Below are 23,399 nucleotides of genomic sequence, written 5' to 3'. Positions count from 1 at the left end.
CGATAAATCTCTAAGAATCATTGTGCAATCATTATAACTTTTTCTTCTTTTTTTTTTACTGTTTTCATTTGGGCATATTTAAAAGACATAATAGTTTGAAGTCCCTTCGCCACGTGGCTCGTTTCTATAGTTTCTAGTTAGCCACTGTGCTCTCTGGGATCATGGGATTGACAGCCAGTGAGTGCATCGCCTCGGCAGGATGATGCACTTATCTAATGCACTGGCACACGGAATGCTGGGTAAACACTTTTTTCATAGGCCTGTCGGTGTCACCTTGACGTCCATGCGGCCAATCCCTCTTCTGCCATGCCAGAGGGATCATTACCCCACCCCCACCCCCTTTTTTTCTTTTTTTCATCTATCTCCTCATTTCTCTCAGACTCACGTTCTCTTTCCCTTTTTCTTTCGCAGATGCACTGACAGTCTGTTTCTCCTGCACTTTCTTGCTCACTCGGTGCTTAGCCCTCTGTTCTGTGTTAAATATTACTAACATCCCTCGTAGCAGTCACACATCTCTCACTCTTGGCTGTCATGTCTGCTCCAATTGTCTCTGTTTGATGAAGGAGACGCTGTTTGTGCACCTATGATTTAATTGACTTTGTGTTGCACTGAGTGAAGTGGCAGTGATGGACAGATGGCTGGGAAAAGAGGCTTTGGTTCTGGCCAAGAGTGAGTCATGCCAAAGCCTGAAACTGCTAGCACACTTGCTCAGCCCATTGTCAGCCCGTTGCAGTCAGCTCCAGTCCGTCAGCCAGAACTGAACATGACTTGGCACGAGCCATAATCTTCATTCTTCAATCATGATGCAGAACGTGAAGTATACTTGTGCAGTCTGACCACACTGCCTCATTAAACCCACTGCTGACGTTCATCTGAATTTGGGCTGTTTTTTTTTCCCCAAAATTTGTCGGAAGCCTGATTTTTAAGATGAACATTCAAAGTGTCTTAGAGTTCACGTTGGGGTTACGGGTGGTTAAAGCTAAGAAACTGCAAACTACCCTTTAACCCAAGGCTGTTTTGGATTGAATGCTGTTGCTTGCTGTTCACAGGCATTGGCATATGGGAACACTGTGGAGCTTATAAATTGGACTCAAGTTGCAAAACTGATCACTTGGACTTCATTTGTGACTCAATATACACTTTAAAATGACAGATGGAAAAGTTAGACTACCATCAGAAAAAAGAAAATGAGTATAATTCACTTTTACAGCATATAGAGAGATACTGTATAGAGGTAAAGTTTATTTTTATTTATTCAGACCAGTTTTAGACACTACTATTGTCTTTATAACCTCTGCCAAGGAGGTTATATTTTCACACTTGTGAGTGGAATACCAAATCATTTTGCACTGAACTTGATGGAGGGATGTGGCATCGATGATGCTGGGCTTAGTGGAGGTCTACGCTTCTAGTTTCCATTGGTTTGTGAGACATTTGGGATCTTAAAGCTCTTGTAATGCTTTGGGTTATGTAAACAAGAAGTGTAACGTTGCCTAGGAGTTACAGGCTGTGTGTGAAATAACTCCCTATTACTATATAGTGCTCTGCATTTACTGTCTGCCCCAATTCCCTGCATGAAACTTATGCCTGTAAGATTTTAACAATGGAAAAAAATGGGGTGTACTCTAATTCCGCCTAACAAACCTATAGTAGATGCAAAATGTACGTTAGCAAATAGCAATACTGCAGTTTTCAATGATGACGGACAGTAATAGTGATTTCAAAAACAGGCAGTGAGTCACTTGCAGGCTGCTGTTTATTTCTTCTGTAGTTTTGATAAATGAGCAAAGATTACTGTGGTTTGTAGTTGCTGTTTGCACATGGATGTGTTAATAATCAATCATTTTAAGATCGAAGAAAACATCAAAATTCCACTATTTTAGCCTTTACCAAGTGCTAAATGTTACTGTTTGAAATGCACAACCTCCCACCCCCCCTCCCTCTCGAGCGAAGCCATACAGGGAAGAAAGAAAGGCAAAGCCACTGGGAATCCCCGGAGAGATGGGAGATGAAAGGAGCAGAGTAAGGGGTTGGATGAGAAGCCATGGAACAAGGTGAAATGAAGTGCAAATGGGAGAGAAGAGAGAGCGAGAGAGCATTTGAGATACTACGAGGATCTGGGACATTAGTGGAGACATGGGTGATGCAGCGTGGCTCAGGTGAAGACGCAGGACAGAGAAGGAAACCTACACATGTGTAAGAATTGGGGTAAAGATCTAAGGCCGAGTCAGAAAGCACTTAATAGCTCACACGCACAGCCTTTATTTTCTGCATGACCACATCTCTCCATTTTCATAGAGGACACATACTATAGAGAGAATAGCTCCTATAGTGGCTGAAAATGAAAAAGAAGCTTTCAGGTCATGAAGAGATTCCCCGGTGTAACTGCTTCATTCACCATAAGTGATTCTGTCAGTTGCATCCTCCACATCCTCCTATTTCACTGCGGTAAAAGCCACGCTGCCTGTTAATGTTATAATGTAATGATCACTGTGTCACTGTTGCATGTAGAGTTGACTGGTGGTCTTACAGCAAGACCCTCTGTCTAAATGAATCAATAAGAACAACATAGAGACCGCAGACCGGTGCGCTTTCATTTCCCCTTCTCCATCTCTCTCTGACCAGCGCCTGGAGACCACCACCTCTGTCTCTCCAAGGTTATTTGTGCATTTGCAGCCCAGTTTCCCCAGAGTGTAGGATTACTACTGGGCAATTCTGCAAGACCCAATTTAGGATCAATGCCAACATTCGGCGCTAATGCAAGAAGTAGGGAGCTGATTTAAAGTGTGTGGCAATAAGGCAAAGGGTGTAGGGGTTGTGATGGTGGATCTGACTGTAACACTGCATTGTTTTTTAATTAATCATATTGTTGGTGTCATTGTTCATACCCAAATATAGGCTACTGTTGTTCACTTGGTTTAACGACAAATGTTTCTCAGTCTCAGCCAAGTCTGTTTTGCTTCCTGTAATTTCCATGTGTAGATGTTGTAAAGGACTTCAACAATATTTTCTTTGTTTAGCATCTTATCATTAGACAGTTTTGGCTCATACATCAGATACATCATCCAGGGTCCATGAATATTTGGACCAAATCTCCATTTAGTAGTGGTTTGTTTGCTTTACAGGATGAATGTCTGTATAAAAACCTCACTCCAGCCGGTGGCTACTGTGCTGAGATGTATCTGTCTTTGCTTAACCACAGTCCGGAGTCTGGAGTCATATGCCACTAGCATGGCTGAAGGCTGTAACTAAAGGTTATCCAGGAATTTCTGAGGTAAAGGACCCCTGCAGGAATTGAACCATCCTTTGGGCTCATGCTGAAGTGCTTTTGGACAAGACAACAGATTCACACACAGCTGTGACTCGAACTCTGCTGGGTGGAGCAAAAAAGAAAAAAAAAAAGAAAAGAAAAGGACGTCCCCTCACGGATCAACGCAGTATCATAGTGCTGCTGTTAGATTATTATTAGTGGCGTGTGTGTGGGTGACACAGTGCTGTCACTATCAGTGTGGCAGCAGGTCTAGAGGTCGGTCATGTCAGGCACCCGAAGGCTCTCCCTCTGTCGCTCTGAGTCTTTGTCAATGTTGCCGTCAGAGTTCAGCCTTCACAGCTCCACCACCTCCTCTCTGGGCTCTGTAGATCCATGAGCATCTGTGCCCTGCCCTGCCGGCTCTGGAGGCGAGTGTCAAGTCGCCTCATTGAGCCATATGTGACCCTTGCACTATGTTCCCCAAAAACAAGCAGTGCATGCTGGTCAATATTTTCTTCTTCTTCTAATTTACTGCTGTAGCTCAGGTGATTATTTATTTGATGTTTGCAAGATCCATTTTTATCTTGTCCACCATTCCCATCCATCTCTATTCAAAACATCTGCCTCAGGTAATCGCCCTCCTCGTCAGACTAATTAGTATTAATGAGCTAAAATCACATTATTCTCTCCTTTCATGTAAGATATGTAATTTTTTAACTTCACGTGTCTTGTTGAAAAGACCCCTAGCAGATTGAGCCATGTAATTGATTGGTTATGATAAGCACCGCTGATTAGCATGTCATCCTTTGATCTACAGTTACTGCTCCTCAGGGAGTGACTGGTGCTCATAAACCAACCAGCCCATTTCAACCAGTGCTCCCACAGGCCGACCCCTTCCTCCTCTGACCCCACACAACCTCATGACCGGTCAGACAAAGGAGCGTGATGCGTCAGCAGAGCAAAAAAAAAAAAAAAAAGGAAAAGGACATTTTGAATAATCCTTCGACAGGGTTTAACTCCATTTGGTCCTTTTTATGAGGATGGGAAATTTTTAATTAGAGACTGTAATTATTATCATTTGTCCTGTGTGGCTTTGAGATGCCCCACTTATGTGTAGTGAATTACCACTGATCCGACAGGCAAGGATTTAGAGCAGCTTTCACCTCAGGATCTTGGTTGGTTCCAGTAATGTTTTGCATTTTTTGCTTGGAAAGCGACTTAAATGATTGTATCTCAACATTTCTCTTGGAAATCACCTGATCATTGAAGCCCTGCTGTCATATTTTTTATTTGCTCGCCTTGGTTTTTCCCCATGCTGAAAGTCGTGTCATGTGATTCGGACTGTAATAGTAAATTACTCTACTAGTTACTTGATAGAAAACTGAATTAATCTTTTAAAAGAAAACGCAAAACACTCACAGATTTTTACTATTGTAAGAATTTACAGTGATTGGATTGGAAAACAAATGCATTATTCAGTTTCTCAACATTTTTTTCAATTAGGTAATCAATCAGTTGAAAAAAATTGATACAGGGAGGGGTGGGGTGGCTTGTTGGGCAAACCTTATAGTAGTTGAATTTGCATCCCAGTAGCCTTTTCATAGCTCAAACGAAAAGAAACATCCAGTTAGTGCTCCAGAGATAATAATAATTAAAATCAGTTTTAGCTTTGCAGCGGTAAGGGGGCATGAATTATTTTTGGCTTCCAAAGGAAGGCATGAAAGGAAAGGCTTGAGAGCCACTACATGAATTGATAATGAGAATAATGATGAGTTTCTGCACTGATATCATGCACGATGAAAGCAAGTGTGCCGATTTAGACTTAAGGGTTTTCTACTGTAAAGTGATGCTCTTCACCTCTCAGCGGACGATAAGCTGTGACACTTATTTTTCAAACAACCCATATCAAGATGAAAATACTGTGTTTATATGTAGAACAGTGTGCACAGTTGACACTTAGTATCAGTATCCGCCAGCGCACGCATCGCCCAGCACTTATCAGTGAGACACAACGAGCAGATGGATTGACTGTGAGGGGGTAAGTGAGGGAAAAAAATGAGGGGAGTGACAGAGGAGGAGGAGAAGGAGGGGAGGGTAGAGACAGAGATAGAGAGGCAGAATCAGTGAAGAAGCACAAGGGAGCTTGTGAGATGTGCAGAAACAAATAGTGACAGGCTGAGACACAGACAGCGAGGAAAGAGGCAGCTCGCAGCACCTGAGAGGCAGCACCGGCAGCAGCAGCTTAATTAGCATCAGGAGGAGAGTCGGTCACAGGCAGCCTCACCAGGACTCATGTAGATAAACTGCTGTTACCGCTTGTGGAGCAGCACGGGGTGGCTACAGCAGAGGAGGAGAGCAAGGCTGGAGCCAAAGCTTGAGAAGGGAGGATGAGAAGCGTCGCTGCCACCTGACTCAGACCTGGGAGTCAGCCTCAGCACCTGCAGCGGCGGTCTGTGCACAAGGAGACCGGGGCAGACGGAGCAGAGAGCTGCTGAGATTATGCGCGGGGCAGAGAGCTCCTGTGGATTCCCCATCTTTGGCAGCGGCAGCAGCAGCAGCAGGAGCAGGAGCTGTGGCTCTACAAACAGCAGCAGGGCTAGCTGGAGCTGCAGCAAAACAAGGAGCTCTGACTCCAAAGCTATTTATTTATCGAGAAATGACGGTAGCATTTCCAGCCGAGGTGTAACAGGGACCAGCTGTCCATGTAGCCACAGTGTTGAATGTACCTGTAGCCAGAGCGGTGACGGGAACTGCAGAGCTGGTGCAAAGGTGCCCACAGCAGTGCAGTTGGTTGTAGTTGTTGTAGCAGCAGCAGCAGCAGGGGGGGGCAGTGGCTCAGGACACTGAATGACCAGTGTGGCTCATGAAGGCCACCTGGATCCGCTTGCTGAAACGAGCCAAGGGAGGTCGCGTCAAGAGCTCCGACGCCTGTGTAAGCAGATTTTTTAAGTATGTTTACACTGTGAAAGTTGATGTTGTCGTGTGCATGTGCTGCCTGTCTCTCGTCGGGAATCAGTAGTAGCACGGTTTGTGTGTATTTCCCGGTGATGACGAGAAGCTGCGAGCGTTGTTAAATGTTATGGCTGTCAGATTCTGGGCAGAGCTCCATATCACCTCCCTGTGACCCACTGAGATGGTGCTCTTCATCACGCCCCATCGTTTGCTGTGACCCGATGGAGTAATCCTAACAGTCCAGGTATATTCACCTGCGCTTCTCCAGGGCCAGATGTAGCTCGTAAAACAGATGCTAATGCGCTATAAACAGCCAATTTAGGACATTTATATCCTCATGTGGGAACTCTGCATATTAACTACGAGCAGCGTTTGAAGAATTAAAAAAAAAGACACTACACATACAGTAGTTGTAGATGTTTTGAAAGCCACTTGGGAATGAGTACAATTCTGAATGTGATGACAGCAAAAACAGCCCATGGATAATTAATGAGCTTGCTTTCAAATGAGTTATTCATATCAGGTAGGCCTACAAAGCAGAGAAACAATGAGAGACAGAGGCAATTGACAAGAAACATGGTTCATATCAGCCATGAATATGAAAGAAACACCCTGTGTTATATATGGTAACACAACACTTATGTCATCTCCAAACATAAGTCAGGTAGAGGAGGGAGAGGCATGAACCTCCTTTGTATGTATGTGATGGCTGGGTAATTCTAATCAGGCAGGGAGTGAGGGAGGCTATTTTTAACTCAGACAACACAGTGTAATGGTGCAGTGAGATGAATGAAAGACCTTGTGTGGGTGGCATAGTAGTGTGCAGGTAAGGATAAAGATCAAACCTTCCTTTAAACATAATGTCTGTTTGAAACTCATTTGTTAATGGGAAATTCTTCTTCTACATTTAAGCTGCGGCGTTTAAACCCAGAGCTGGTTCCTTTACTTTTGAATAGGCTATGTAGATTTTGATTTTGAACTCAGAATCTGAATTGTATCTGTTATCACACAGAAATAAGGTCGTTTTTGTTGTTCTTGTTGTTGTTTTTTGTTTTTTACATGATAACTAAAGGTGGGATTACAACCAATTATAGCAGAGTAGCAGTAACTGCCATCTTGAGTCCAGAAGAAAACATAATTGGGGATGGTGAAGCTACAAGAATAACACACTGAGATGTAGTAAATTCAGAATGAATACATGTCAAAGTAATTACATACGCAGGACGTTTTATTTCATTAACTAACACGGTTGTTTCATTCTCAAACTCTGCAGCTTTCCCAAAAGGCGAGCACCAATTCCCAACCTATGAAGTTTTTTTTCCCATTCTTAGTTTTTTTTTCTGCCTTTGTAGAGTAGAGTGTTTTTGAGTCGCATCTAACAATAGATGTGTGTAGGTGTTGCGATGCAATGTACACAAGAGTGTGTGTAACATAGTAATCGCAGGTGTACACTGGTGTGTGTGTGTGTGTGTGTGTGTGTGTGTGTGAGAGAGAGAGAGGCTCATTGTTTGGAGACACAGAGACATACTGGGACCTGGTGTTCGTCAACATTTCCCCAAGAGTTTGACACAGAAAGATCACAACAAATCTGCAGGCGAGCGGCTGAGAGAGAGAGAGAGAGCTAAGGATCGAAAAAGAGCTGCTGTAATGTGATCGTACGAAAGATAGTTTGTGTCCTTTGGCATGCTTTACCAGAAAAAGAGGAAGTGTCCATTATTTGTAATCCAGAGCTCTTGTGATTTCCTCAAGTTGTTACAGTGATTTGATTGATTGCAGAATTATACGCTTGCTCATTTCATTGAGCGCAGCCATCGCGCTCATTATTTCACGAAATCATCTGAGATTCCTTTGATGATCGGAGTTTAACACTTCAGTGTGTGTGGGTGTCCTTCCACAAGTTGCACAACCTCCAAAGTTGAACATTTCTTTGAAGAGTGCAGGGTAATGAAAAGCAAACCACTTCTCTCCAGTGTGTTCAAGCTGCTGTGAATCCCACTGAAGTGTGTGTCCAAACGGACATTGTTAAGGTTCAGTATGTGTGTGTCTGTGTGTTTCTTAAGTGTTGCTGTTTGTGTCTCTTCAGGGTTCGGCCGACTCCTACACCAGCCGTCCATCAGACTCCGATGTGTCCCTGGAGGAGGATAAGGAGGCAGTGCGCAGAGAGGCAGAGCGACAGGCTCAGGCACAGCTCGACAAGGCCAAGGTTGGTATCATACACCCAACACTGCTAAGCTCACTCCGTCCACTTGATGGCTGCTGAGACATGGCGTCTCTAGGCTCCAACATGAGTGTGTCAGGATCAGTGTGAGTGGTCCAGCAGTGCGTTCAAAAGAACAGTCTGAGTTTTAGACCTTGAAGATGAAAAATTCCGTCACTCAGTTTTTGTTTGAGAGTTCGAGCTACCTTCAGTAGCTCATGACCACTTGTTGCACCATGAAAATGTCTTTAGCAGCAGATTCCAGTTTTGTTTATGTTGTGAAACTATCCATCGATTACAGCAGTTGATATTGATAATCAGAATGAAGCATAGAAATGCACCCAATAAGGCAAAGAGGAAGACTTCAAGGTCACAAGCAAGTTGCATTAAGTAGAAGGTCAAGATTTGGGGTGAGATGTGTAGTAGTGATGGTTCGGGCCACAGGCAACAGGATGCATTTTGTCAGTGTGGGTCCCCACAAGTATATCAGTACAAACATGTTTGTATAGACGAAAACTGGTTTATTATGCTTGAATGAATGATGGCAGGCATCACTCAAATACTAACGTAAACTTTACACTGGCCTGTTTGTTATTGGAAGAGGAAAAACTAAGTCTGCTTCCTTTTTGGTTTCTTTTTTTGGGCCTACATGTTTTTCTTCATCTATTACAATTACAAGACGCTTTGCTTCTGTATTTTCAGTCTGGTTGGGGAGGACTAGTCAGATTTCAGTAGGACACAGAAAATAGTCTCCATATTGTTGCATTGAGAATAATACTCTAATGAATACTTCTGTGTAAAGTTTGTGTAACCTGGCATTGGAGAAAAGGTTTCCCCAGCTCAGCTCTCCTAGCCTAAGGTTTTGAAATTATTCTTGTATTTGATGTTTTTATTTAACCTGGGAAAAGATTGGTGGACACTGCTGCAGGACAGACTAGGTGCCTGTACTAGAAGCAGGATATTAGAGATGATTTCAGCCGGTTTCTCAGATGAAGAAATGGCCGTTAGGGGCCACTGATGTGAGAGGTTAGGGCCTCGGAGGGCTCAGCGTCACTGTTTATCAGAGCCAAGCCTCGGCTGCTCTGGTCTGCTCTGGGCCACAATTAGCAGCGTATAAACAAACACACACACGGCAGAACAGGCTTTGCCTCTGCGCGACAGGAATTGCAATCAGAGCTCACTTCCACAAAATCACTCAAATCGCTGGCACTGTAAAGATTTATGCCTTTGATGTGCAAAATAATTCTGCTATCTTGGGCGCACATTCTGCCCTCTTCCTGCTTTACAGCTTGTCGGATAACTCATTGTGTTTTATTTTTTGCATATTAATTCAAGCAAGTGTCTGAAAAATTGGTTTATTGTCTTTCACTGGGTGTTAAGTGTCTATAACAGCTAGTTTGCTCATTAGCTGTGAGCCAAAGCGTTTGGCTCTCCATCCGCTCTAGCACACATTTTCCTCCTGCACTTTGTCTCAGAGTAGCTCAGAGCTGGCAAAGACAGATCATTCCTGCAGATCTATGTTGTTGTTATTTTCCAGAGTCACCCTCTCTGGCTCACTAATTAAAAAGATAAGTTGCCTTTATAGATAACCTAGCGTAGATAACCCCCGCTGGCATTTTACATGACAGATGACTAGTAAAAAATAGCCTCTCAGTGGTCTGGCCACCAGAGAGAGCGCAGGCTGGGGTCAGAGGAAGTGCAAGACTCTCTGACTGTGAGTGTTTATGGGCAGTAATTCACCGCCACTTCTCTAACATACCACTGATATTTGTAAGTAATGAGGATATGCTTGGTCTCACTGGCACAATATATTTCTTCACACGTATTTACATATACACACACATGCTAAACGCCATCTGTTGCCTCTAATTGACTTTAACTAGGTCAATCCACCAATTTTACACATCAAAATGAGGTAAGCCAAACATTGGCATCACTACTTAGCCCTCAGCCAGTTGTTAATGTCTTTTTGTGGGGTGTTGGCAAGTCTAAAAAAAATAAACCAAATGATGTCATGAGGGGTTATCTCGACGCGGGTTCAGGGACCATTAATTTTTAACCGAAACCCTGCATTTCAAATGGGGCAGTTGCAAGTTGAGGGACTTTACCAGTGAGGGAAGGATTCACCAAAAGATGCCTATTTTATTTGGCCTCTGGTACATTTATTTCTTCTTTTTTAGTTGTTCCCAAAAGAATTGGAGTTACCAAGTGCATTCATAAGTGCAAACTAAAAGTATTGTGGGCCATTGTGGATTAAATGGGTACATTTTTTTTGTGATTATAAATCTTTTTTTTAATGTTTTGTCTATTATTGTCTCATTTCCCAGCATTAAAGTGTTGCAAATGATTCTACTAATTTGTGCAATATGATAAGTGCCACATCTAGACTGGTGTCATTAGACTGTAGTCTTATTCAGATCAGCGCTTTCTGATATTTAAATGAGTGTATTTACTGATTTACTTTTCAGTTAGTTTCAAGATCAGTTTATGGCTGTAGATTCAGGGTGACTTTGAAGAAATAATAACATCTTTTCAAATGCTCTTATTTGCTTTCTTACACCGTAGACGTAGATAAGAACTCTATAGTGCTCTCATGTTTGCATGCTAAACATGAGGCTACAGTAAGCCACCAATTACCTTGACATAAACACTGGAGACGGGGGAACATTTGTCCAAAGGTCATAAAATCAACACAAAAACCTACTGTATTTAGATACTTTCACAAGCTGTAACTCATCACTGACAATGGATACAGGATGGGATCTGACTTGCTGAATTATTGCACTCACATTTAAGTATATTATACAATCTGTGATAGAAAACAAAGCATAAACATCCTCAAGCTATAAATTCCAGGCTTAAAAGAAACTGCGATGGTTTAGTTACAGACATAAACAGTCTTCATTTATCAGTGTGCAGTATGCCTGAATGCCTACGTTTTATTAAAGCAATCTTGGATAATTATAGAAATATCTTCCCACGTTAAATTAATGAAGGTTACGATTCCCCTGCATAATAATACATTTTACAGGCTCTCTGTGCAGCTTAAGGCCAGAGCTCAGAGAATTAATTTCGAATCGATCCACAACATTCAAGGTGAAACAATGTGGGAATCTTGATTTATAGCGTGAGATACAGTGTGTGTGCTGCTAATGGAGAGGCTGCGGCATGTTACATGGCAAATCAGCAACAGCAAGGGCAGGTGTTCGCTCAGTCACTGTAAGCACAGGGAGGACTGGGAGGTATTATCTGATGAAATATGCATGGTGCGATGTGATATTGTGACGAGCGTTGTGTGGTGTTAATTGGCTGCGGTCCATAGCGCTGCCTCCCAGGGCTCCCAGTTACAGATAGGGCCTCTCTAGAGCTGGTTATCTCCATCTTTTCCTTAGTGTGCCTCTTATCTCCTTGAATGTGTCTCCTCCTCTGCTTCCTTCTCTGCCCCCCCACCCCTCCCTTTGCCCCTTCCTCTCTCCTCCTGTCCATCTCTCTTCCTTCCTCCTTTTCATCTTCCTCTTCTCGTGCTTCTCCCCCCAGCCTCTAACCCTGCACCCCCTGTCTTTTTGCCTCGCTCGCTGCAGTCAATATGGCATCCATAATGAAAGCGTGTGTTACGTAACAAGCGCCAGAGCGGTATGGGCTTGGTCAGAAGATGTAGAGATACTGCGCGGCAGCATAACGGTGCCATTATGTACGTATCCTGCAGTCACCTGCGATATAAGGTAGCACGTTACGATTTGTGTGTGTGTGTGATTGCCTATAGGTCTGTAAAAAGTCATTAAGCCTACAGAGAGCATCACCTGACAGGCAGCCCGTGATGGATAAAGGCGAGCGGAGCAGCTGGGAGGGTGGAAAGAGGCAGCGGTCCATGAGACAAGCGAGAGAGCACACATACGTAGAAGTGTGTCCTAATGGACCTTCGTACCTTCATGCAGCCATGTGACTCAATGCATGCAAACACCAAGGACGCTCTGTCCTCTGCAGGTCCCAGCACTGCACATACTGGATTGGATGACACACACACACACACACAACATAGTTTACGGTCATCACTCCACAGAATATTTACATTGCTGTCCACACGAGGAAAACGATTCCAGGAGGATTTCACTAATGTATTATTTTCATAATCCCTTATAGTTCATCATAGTCACTTCACACCTGTTGTATGTCAATGAGGCATTAGTGGACACAGTGAAAGCCATAATGAAGGAGAACGCTCATCATCTGTAAAGCCCCTCCTAGAGCCCACTGATGATTTATTCCCATAATAGTAAGTTTCACTAAGCTTTGCTGTCTGCTTCAAGTAGGATTCACATCCAAGCAAATCCAATCAATCACACTTTCCTGCTCAGTGATAAAGGTGAATGATAAAGTGCTGCATGAAAAATATTCACCTTATCTTACTTTTTTTTTCTCGTGCCTTATGTGCACTCCTGACTCTGAGCTGAAACTGTGCCGTTCTGTTGGTACACTCACATTTTAGGTTTCTTAGGGGAAATTGCAGGGCTGCTCTGATGAAACGGCGACATGACAGTTTGGAGTGAACTTTGAAAGGGTTTTTATTTTGTATCAGGTCCAACAAAGTTACAGCATCAAAGCTCTGATCTAGTGGCTTCAGTTTGGCTTCCAGCTCTGAATTACACACCCTTCCCCTCGTCATTCTCCCTTTCATCTGCAGGTAAATATTTAGCGTGCAAGTACACGCCGGGAGATTACTCTAAGCTACATCCCTGTGCATTCGTTTTTGGCTTTCAGTTGACTTGTGTCATGCCTGTCACAGAGTCAAAGGCAGAGCAAATGTAATCTGGTTGAGGGCATGACCATGTTGCCAACTGTTGCCGCCATTGCCGCCGAGCCGGCTCCAAGATTATGTCCAAAAGCATTTTATGTAATTCTTAAAGGGACGTGTCTTATGTGGCTATTTTAGTCTTTAGCAACACAAGACCAGAAATCTACTTTGGAGTGTTTTTCCATGAGCATATGGTTCTCCAATTAAATTTTTTCATGACGTGCTTTTTGTTGTTGTTGAGATGTAATGTGTTACTATGGGGAAAATGAAATTTCCTCCTGCTTTGTGCAAGAAAAATATCTGCCTGGAAGAAAAGAAAATGACTATTTCACAGAGCATGTGGACAGTCTGCAGTGTTAGGTGGTTATATCACGGCCTGTGGAGGTACAGGAAACATTTCATTAGCTGCATGCATTATCTCAATGGACTGACTGTTTGTCCCAAAGAGGAAGGTCAGCAGTGATGAGATAGGAAGGGCCAGTATTGATCCGGCCATTGTAAAGATTGTGGGATTGATTTATGAACCATTTACACGAGTGCTGTTTGTGCTACTCATAAGTGAGCACAAGACAAGAGTCCTGTTTTACTATCGGTGTGGTGGAAGTGGTAATCGCTGCAGACGCCAACATGTTGCATTATTCTGAATTGTTAAGCGTCTGTGTTTTAGCCTGTGGTGGAGAGAGACCGTGCAGCAGCCACATCAGTCATGGAGAGAGATAGCTAGACTAAAGTCTGGATGAGTCAGAGCCAGCTTGTACCCCTCACCCAGGGTTATTTTTACACCTCGCATTGAGAAAAGAATCACAGCTCAGTGAGAGAGCACAAAAAAAGATTTGAAAGACCCAGTCTCTCCGCTCTCTTATAGTAACTCTGAGGAAAGCTTCGGTCTGGGTTTCTTAGACGCTGTTGCTGTTTAACAAACATTTGTATCTTTTGCACAATCTTGACATTTTCATCTACATCTGCTCCTTCCTCTGTTTTTCCTGGCAGACCAAACCAGTTGCATTTGCTGTTCGCACAAATGTCAACTACAGCCCGAGTCACGATGATGACGTCCCTGTGCCAGGCATGGCCATCTCCTTTGAGGCTAAAGACTTCCTCCATGTCAAAGAGGTGGGCTGTTAAGTGAGGTGATACTCACCTTAAAGAAGCTGAGGGGAAACAAGGATGATGAATTAGGGGAAGAGGGGGGACGTTAAAGGTGATACATCAATATTTTTTGACTATTTTGTACAGAAATTTAACAATGACTGGTGGATAGGACGTTTGGTGAAGGAAGGCTGTGAAATCGGTTTCATCCCCAGTCCAGTGAAGCTTGAAAACACTCGTATCCTCCAGGAGCAGAGAGCCAAACAGGGCAAGTTCCACTCCAGGTAAGTAGACTCAAGAGTCCTTAACTTTCCCTGTGAAATCATCTAAAATTAATTTATACCGCTAAATGCTTGATTTTGTTGATTTCACAAAAGAAATAATCCTTCTTATTTCAGTAAATTGGGAGCAAACTCATCTTCTAGTTTAGGTGAAGTGGTTCCTAACTCACGGAAATCTACTCCTCCTTCGTCTGGTAAGTAGCTTCAGAGACAAATCTTGCAACACCAGCTTCACACTTCATAAGTATACTTTATCCTTTTGAACAATCTTTTAACCATTTGATTTAAGCTGAAGGTAAGAGTCAACACTTTGATGTTTCATATTTTTTACTTGCAGTGAAGTTGTTATTTGTCTAATTTGTTTCATACTGTACTTTTTAGTGTTTTTAGTGTGTACCCGTTACCTGTGACCTCCTGTGTTTGCCACTGTGTGACGGTGCTGTTGTCTGTCTGTGTGCGTAGCCATTGATATAGACGCCACAGGCTTAGACCCCGAGGACAATGAGCTTCCCGTCAACCTCCGCTCCCCTAAAGCCAGTCCAAACACTGTCATGTCGCCCTTAGCAAAAGAGAAACGAATGCCCTTCTTTAAGAAGGTAAACTGTACAACCCCACCCTCTCTTCTTCTCTGTCCGTCCGCTCGGCTATGACTAAAATGCCTGTAGCTGCTCGGCCTCACTCAGCGCCCCCGTCCTGTTTGTCTACACCACTGTCCTTGTGCCCCCTCGGCGTGTACCCACCCATTAGCATGCATGCCTGTTCTTAACCTATCTCTTTCTCCTCTTCCATCTCACCACAGCTAAGCAGAAGCAGAAGTCGGTAAGTTGTGGTCTGCTGTGTTGCTGGCACAGCAGGGTCTGGGGATGACCTCCGTTGTCTGAACTGTAAAATACCTGTGATTCCTGAGCAGAGACTCGGCTTTGTCCTGACCTCTCGCCCTAATCACTCCTCCTGCAATCCTCTGTGTTGTGTTTGTGATTGTTTATGTGTTTGTAAGTGAACTTGTGATTCAGATTCAGTGAGACCTCAGCTTCTTACCAAAATACATAGTGAATATTTTGGAAAATACACTTGATGAGAGTGAAATGATAAGACCGGTACCACTCTCAGATCTCCCATTCAATAACCTGAAGTCGGGAGACTGTCAGTTTATCTTGGTATAAATACAGTACAGGTTCAGCTTGCCTGGCTCTAGGTCTATAAGTCTGTCTAAAGGTAACAAACAAGCACCTTTAAAGCTGACTGATTAATGAGTGCTATTTTTCTTTTATTTCATCCATATAAGAACCAACCAAAAAATATAGGACTTTAACACCCAAACGTATAAAGCACATAAAACTTGTTTTTTTTTTTATACAGATAGAAAATAAATAAATGAATAAATAAACATGATATAATGTGAGAATAAGCGACGGTTAGAAGTGCTTAGGGAATTTTTTTAACGTGTGGGGAAAAGAAAGAGAGAGAAATGGCAGCTGTGACTTTACATTGAATGGGCAGATATGACTGGGGGGATATCAGTCTTCTTGTCGAACGTCCTGTAAGAATACATAATTTCCTGAATTTTCAAATGATTCCTTTCAGCCTCCATATATGAGTAAATGCTCTTTGCTACAGGGCTGGGCATTTTAAGAGTCAACATATGAAATTCAACGAAATATTTCTTCCATTACCAAAACATATTTGCTTATAGCAAATATACGCAAAATCCATTTTACAAATACTCAAACTGATTTAAAATGCTGTAACAGTTCATCAGTCAGTTCACTTCAGACAATGTAATATTATAAAACGCTGACATGATAATATCGTCAATATAGGCATTGTTTCCCATGATTACACCGACCGAAAATCCAAGGTTGAGCTAAGGCTACCAAAAGCATTTTAGCGGAACCGCACTGTCCATTAATACCCTCATGTTAGTCAGCAGTAGTGTGCATCAGTTCCCACAATGTCCCAGGGGAAGCCCAGTGACGACAGCAAACGTTAGAGTAACAAGAGACAACACGTAGTCTACTAAAACACTCATCATGAAAATGGCACAGACTGAGAGAGCAGCTTAAACATGAGCGAGAAATACGTGTCGATTGAGACAATGAAAATAAAACAATAATGTGTGGTGAGTCGTGCTGCAGTCTTCATGTTGTTAAGGGAGGAAGGAGTCAGCCCTCTGCTGCACAGCAGTCCGCTCCCCAACGCTGCTTCGACTTACTGTATATCATGCACTGGTGTTGTTGCAGTAAAACATACTTTCATGTTCCACCAGTGTGCTAGTTTTATCCACACACTCTTCAAACATGCTGCTCTGCCAAACACACAGCAGCGTCAGATTCGCTGCTTTGACGTCAGATGTAGACAGAAATGCACTTCCCCAGAGAATGTCCCAAGAGTGCGTAATTAAGGGTTTTAAAGGTAGGCTCTTTACTAAATTATTGAAGACGAAGGTTTTTTATCCTGTGGACATGTGTGTGTGTCTATATAGCAGGATATAAAATTCATCAAAAAATGCTGTAGTTGCCTCACAAAGGTCTTTTGATTTTGAAGTAATTTGTTTATTTACTTTCTTGCCAAGTGGAGACGCTTGATGCTGCTCTAATGTCTGTACGGTAAATATGAAGCTGGAGCATGTAGTACAACCAAAATAATATTAATTTTAATTGAGAAAGTAATATTAGCTCCCGCACATTACATCGTATCACGAAGTCAGATTTAAATTAATAGGAGAATTTGGGGAAATTTGCTTATTTGCAACAGAAGTTGCAAGTATAAAAATCCTCTATCTTGTCACTTTTACACTTTGCCTTCTGTGAGGACTAAATGTGAGATATAAACCATTAATAAGTGAGCTATAGAGTTAGTTGTTTTTTTCACCTTTAGACTGGCAGGCTAGCTGTTTCCTCCTGTACAAGATAAGCTAAGCTAGTTGTGTGATGTTGAGATTTATATTGAATATGATTTATATTTTACATATGTCAACCTTTTGGTTAACTCTTTTTTAAATCAAGTTTAGGCTTTTTTCTTGATCATTAGCCTACAATTTCAAAACTACATTTGAAAAACATTTAAAACTGAGCGTTACAAGAGCTGAGCTCCCACTTTGTCCCGACAGTAGTGAGCAAGTTTACGTGTCTTAATTTCCCGAGTTTTTCAGCCGAAGCTTCTGTCCCCTCTCAGACTAACCTTTCCTGTTATATGGTTCCCTCTTAACCCAGTGACGTCTGAACCATGAAATGAGAAAAAAAATAAGCTTCATGAAACTTTGCCATTTTCTGTGTAACCCACTTTGAAATTTTGATGTTAAAAAATTGTGAAACAAATAGCCGACAAATCTATCGCAAATCAAATCTTGAGACGTCCCATCTCATGGTTCACGATGTTCCAGTGCTTTTAAATTGTCTAGTTCATTGTTGTTCCAACCCCTCGAGTGATTTGTGATGGTGAGTGTTTACTCTGTCTCCATAAATGAGTGCAACTGTTCTTCTTCTCCTCTCTAAAGACGGAACACATTCCTCCGTACGATGTTGTGCCTTCCATGCGGCCCGTGGTTCTGGTCGGACCATCACTGAAGGGCTACGAGGTGCGTCAGCTTTGATATTTCCAACACATCTGGGAATTTATTTGAAAACATGCATGACCTTTTAACTGTTTTTTTTATCTCGTGAATTGTCTGTCTACAGGTGACAGACATGATGCAAAAAGCACTGTTTGACTTTTTGAAACACAGATTCGAGGGAAGGTAAGTTCCCCGTGACATTTTAAAATACAAGCTCTCATCCTGCTTCCTTCCTCATTCTTCGTCTCTGCCTGACTCTATAGGCTGGTATTTATCTGTCCCCCGAGGTTAGCCAAGGGAGTGTGTAACAAGTTTGTTTGGCCTGGAGATGTGTGCTGCTGCTTTAAATAGTCCCTCTCCATGTCCTTAATAGGCCATAGTGGGCCCTAGAGCAGGGAAGGATTCTCCTTACTCAATGTTGAGTACATCCACCCATCTACAGCAGAAAGGCCATGAAGTTAAACAACACTAAAATCCACTCAGACCATTGGCAGCTGTGGATGATACTGTTTATTCCCCTCTGAGCCCTTTCCTTAAGACATGGTTTTAACTAATGCAGGCTTCATGTTGTCATCAATCTCCTATTAATCCTCAACCTGATCTGCTTCTTCAAATGTCGTTAGAGGTTCGATGTGTCAGGCTTAGGGTGAATGTATCATCAATGTGCAGTGCACAGAGAACAGGAGTTATATCACTGCACTTATGTGTTGATTGGTGTGTAGAGAAGCCTTATTGTGGGACATACATTTCATTTTATTTGTCTTTATGTGTTGTTAGTGTTAGTTTTGTGTCCTGCGGCATTCTCCACCACTGTATTATTTTTACATGGATTTTAAATGGAAATCATGTGAACACATTCAGTGAGTATTTGTTCTTAGTTTATTAATTATATTAAGACAACAATTTGTTGTCTGACTTTCTTCATAATTGATGATGAAATTGATTAAACAAATCCCTCATGAAATCTTCTATAATTACAATATATTTCATAATGTTAGAGTTCATTTTTATCAGAATCCACTGTCCATCACAAAGAGGATACATACTCTGTGCTGTAAAAACATCTAAACATGATTCACTAGACCTGTAGAAAAAGAGTAACTTTAGATATTAGAATATTCATGCATGGGTCTGTTTACATGACTTTCAACAAATCTATGCCTGTATTTTGTTATGTTTTAACCCTCACTCTCTGCTCTCATGTTGGTTTGACTTTGAGTTCTTTGCGTCTTTGTGTTTTGTCTCAATGTCCACCAACAGTAGATGTATATCTTACATCAGATGAAGTCCATGCTATCAGGTTAACTTGACATTTTTCTGGTCTCTTGTCTCAGAATATCAATCACTCGCGTCACAGCGGACATCTCTCTTGCCAAGCGCTCAGTCTTGAACAATCCCAGCAAGCACGCCATCATTGAACGCTCCAACACACGCTCAAACTTGGGTAAGCTTGGGCTAGATATCAGCGCAGTGCCTGGGAACATCTGGTGTTTTGATTCATAATGTTTTCAAGGAGACCGGCTCATGTGGAAAAGGAAGGAAGCGATTAAAGAAACTCTTGACAATGGTAATAACTCCCGGCGGCCCGGAGTGGCCTTGGTCAGTTTCTTTTGTTAGGAATGAAAGATAGAGCATAAACGCACGATAACAAGTTCAAGAACCGCTCTGATTTGACTGGGCTTGATTGGGGTTTAGATGTGATTAGAATGAAACAGATTCCTGAGTCAAACAGAGGTGACAAGGCTAATCTTTGCTATGTATCGCCATAAGCATCAGAGGCTGCAGCAGAGCAAGAGGCCCCAGGAAAACCACAGGCTGGATGGAAAAAGTGTATTATATGTCAGTTTTTATGATTACCCGCTCTATACCTCAGTGACGTGACCTCACTCTCTTCTGCCATTTGCTGTCCCAGAAGAAAAGCTCAAGAGGGACACTAAACCCACCACCTTCAGAGAGATCATTATTGGAAGTGAAAGCCACTTGGAGTCTGTTTGGTCATTTATTTGCACACTCGATGTGGAAAAGAATATCCTTCTCAATTTTGTGCTCTGTGGAGACTTATCTTCACTTCCACCCCAAAAACGTCTGCCAAAAAGAGCAAGGTTTACATGTTTGTTTATTATGCAGATGAACATTTTCAATCAGAACTGGCATTGGCTTGTTGCTGTTTAATCCTCTGTTGCCTCAAGATGCAGTAAACAATTTCAGGAAAGATTCAGCATTGGAAACAAGTGACATTATCTCTCCCCACAGGCATATTTGAGAAGGAAAATGAGACTTTGTGACTCACTTGTCGTCTAGATGAGCTTTTAGGTTGGAATGTTTTCATGTTATCAGCGTACTTTAGCCTTCGTCGTGACGGGAAGTCATGAAGCCTGGCCATGATTCTCGCAGACTGGGATTTGTGCCCTGCTGTGATATTTGTAGGATTGTTTTCGCAGTCACAATCGTCATCTGCCGGAGTGGGGGTTGTGTGATGTAACAGTCAGCATTTGTTAGAGGTACCAGAACATGGCTCACTGTTTCATCTCAGAGCTGTTAGTATCCAAGCCCTTGTCCCTAAAGTAATGGAGTCTTTTGAATATTTAAGTCAGACAGAAAGGAGCCAGGCACTGAGCGACTGATGCAAGTCGGTCAAATTATTCAAATCACATCCACTGAGTAAATAAAGATTTCTTCATATGGTACTTTTCAAGAAGTTCTTCACAATTAAATATTAAATATCCAATAAATAGGACAGTAATTAATATAACATACAGGCTGCAGTACAAACCAAGTGGAGATGGTTGTGCTTTGCAATTTGCACTGATATGGCAAGTGCACGCTAAATACAGAGGGAAAGCTGTGCTTTATATTTAGGCAAAAGTAAAATGTTGTCAGTATCTTCTCAGCTGATCATAGTTCCTGAACCATTTGGATTCATTTAATTTTCTTTATCTATAAGAACAACATACAACATTTCTTAACAAGAAGTTAAGAAATGCCAACACAGGACAACGACTGTTTTGTTTGGTATGATACAGTACATTTCCACTGAAAGACAAAAGATGATAGTATTGAAACTTTGTCCAGACTGTTAGTCAGTAGGAGTCGACAGCAAAGACAAAGCTTTATTATCAACCCCCACTCTCCCTTTCTCTTCAGCTGAAGTCCAGAGTGAGATTGAGCGGATCTTCGAACTGGCCCGGACCTTACAGCTGGTGGTTCTGGACGCTGACACCATCAACCACCCGTCACAGCTGGGGAAGACTTCCCTCGCCCCCATCATCGTCTATGTCAAGATCACCTCCCCCAAGGTGAGAGACACACTGAATCTGATGCAGTGATGAATGCAGGAAAACTAAAAACAGGAAACGTCCTGTTGCGTACACTGTGAAAAATGAGGACAAGCGAAAACAATTGGAGCGATGTTCCCTTCACTCTCACAGCCGTGAGTCAACCTTACTGGTTTATGAATCTGCCTTGTTGATGTGTCTTGTCACTGCTCTCGTTGTTTTCCTGTAACTGAGCTGCTCCCTGGCTGTGATTTTTAAATAAGGCATGTCAGACGTGGCTGCTCATTTAAAAAAAGCGAGCAGAAGCATGAGGGAACTGATTCATCACTGCGACCTTCAACATGCGTAAAAAAGGCTCATGATTCATTGATCGATTGAAAAAAACACAGATATTTTGGCAACACAAAAATTATAAACAGCATAGCTACAGAGAAGTCAGTTTTAAATCAAAGTGACAGCAGTGTGAATCACTCGCAAAGTCTGATATAATTAGCTATTCTACACTGCCTGTCCTCTCAATTACACCAGTTCATTTTAAAGGGATAAAAACCTGTTGTGAAATATATATATATACAGAGAGAGAGAGAGCCATAGATAGCAGTGGATGTAGTTAGATCATACAATGTAAAAATCTGTTTTGTATAATTCCTGCATCTGAACACTCATTAGAGTAAAGGTGTGTCATCTACCTGCACCTAAAGAATCAAAAGTATAAGAAAACTGGCCCCAATGACACATCGGAGATTATTACATCATTGATTGTTAATACCAATACATCAGTGTAAATCGTGCTGTAACTGAAGATGGAGCTAGTTTTATCTACTTTATTCCAGTGGTACCCAACCTAAGGGCTGCGTCCCTCCCAAAGGCTCGAACGATAGACCTGAGGGTGTGTAAAATGATGAATGAGGTTGCAATGAAGGAAAAAACAATTTCTCTATCAAAACTCAGCCTTTGTTTTTGAGTCATTCTTTATATGTATTACTGGATAATTTTAAATGAAACTGAGAAGTTTCAAGAGGAAATGTTCCTCAACCACTGGTTTAATCTAGAATAATGCTTTGTGCTTTTAAACATACCATTTCATTTTTTTTTTTACATGAAATCCCGATCTGAAAAATAACTTGTCAAATACATGTAACAGAGGAAAAAATGCAATACGGTAATTCTCTCTGAAATGTTGTATACATTTTAATTTTTCCGTCAAGTGGAAGCACTCAAGTAAAGTACACTTTACTGTGGGATAAGGTTGATAAGATTTGTCTTCACAGGCTTGATTATTGTCCACACAAAGCTTTCATTTAGGTTTGTCTGCAAAACGATCTGAATGGTCTTGTTGCCCTCTGTTCTTATTTCCCTTCAGGTGCTGCAGCGGCTCATCAAGTCCAGAGGCAAGTCTCAGGCCAAACACCTCAATGTCCAGATGGTGGCAGCTGACAAACTGGCTCAGTGCCCTCCCGTAAGTCTCCACGGTGAACTCACAGCATCTCTGATTTGAATCCGGCATTTAAAATAACCTGTAGTTTTGTCCTTCAGAAATGGTTTTGGCTCTGGGTTTCACACGTATCTGATTTCTGATTATTATTTTTTCTATTTTTTGGAGGGATCATAGCTTCATTATTCCTGCCTGGTCTATTTCTGTTCTTCCCTAATCTGCTCAGTTATTATTTTAGAAAATGAAGCAAGCACCCCAGGCTTGTGAAAGAGCAGGCTTAATTTAATTCAAATAGCAGTCCTTATCTGTAGGGATTTCTCAGAATTGATGCCTAATGCTATTTAGTGTTTGATTCACTGTGTTGTTTCTCACATAGTTTTGACATTTTGTACATGGATATAAATCATGATTTCTCCACAGATAATTTTTATGTTATTTCTTTGCAAGTTTCCCAAAACTGTCCCAGGTCGTTGCAGGGTCTTTTTATTCTGAAATGACACTGCAGCAACATCTTGCCTCGTTGACCTCATCATGTCTGCTTTCCGTTTTATTTAACTTTGACTGCACCCTGTCCT

General features: G+C 42.0%; 1 protein-coding gene across 1 annotated transcript in view; it reads left to right on the top strand.

Annotated features, from left to right (window-relative positions):
- The window catches only part of cacnb2a (calcium channel, voltage-dependent, beta 2a), a 31,253-nt gene that overhangs the window by 3,916 nt on the left and 3,938 nt on the right, over nt 1-23,399 (top strand). The window contains exons 2-11 of the mRNA XM_083995046.1: nt 8,286-8,405; nt 14,182-14,304; nt 14,428-14,564; nt 14,679-14,755; nt 15,024-15,157; nt 18,058-18,138; nt 18,239-18,297; nt 19,449-19,558; nt 21,259-21,410; nt 22,753-22,848. Coding sequence (XP_083851172.1) covers nt 8,286-8,405; nt 14,182-14,304; nt 14,428-14,564; nt 14,679-14,755; nt 15,024-15,157; nt 18,058-18,138; nt 18,239-18,297; nt 19,449-19,558; nt 21,259-21,410; nt 22,753-22,848 — 1,089 coding nt within the window. The remainder of the gene's footprint in view (nt 1-8,285; nt 8,406-14,181; nt 14,305-14,427; nt 14,565-14,678; nt 14,756-15,023; nt 15,158-18,057; nt 18,139-18,238; nt 18,298-19,448; nt 19,559-21,258; nt 21,411-22,752; nt 22,849-23,399) is intronic.

This window comes from Trachurus trachurus (assembly GCF_905171665.1).
Source record: "Trachurus trachurus genome assembly, chromosome: 20".
Classification (NCBI taxonomy): Eukaryota; Metazoa; Chordata; class Actinopteri; order Carangiformes; family Carangidae; genus Trachurus; species Trachurus trachurus.
Note: the sequence above shows the minus strand (reverse complement) of the source record. Positions and strands in the feature narration are given on the sequence as shown.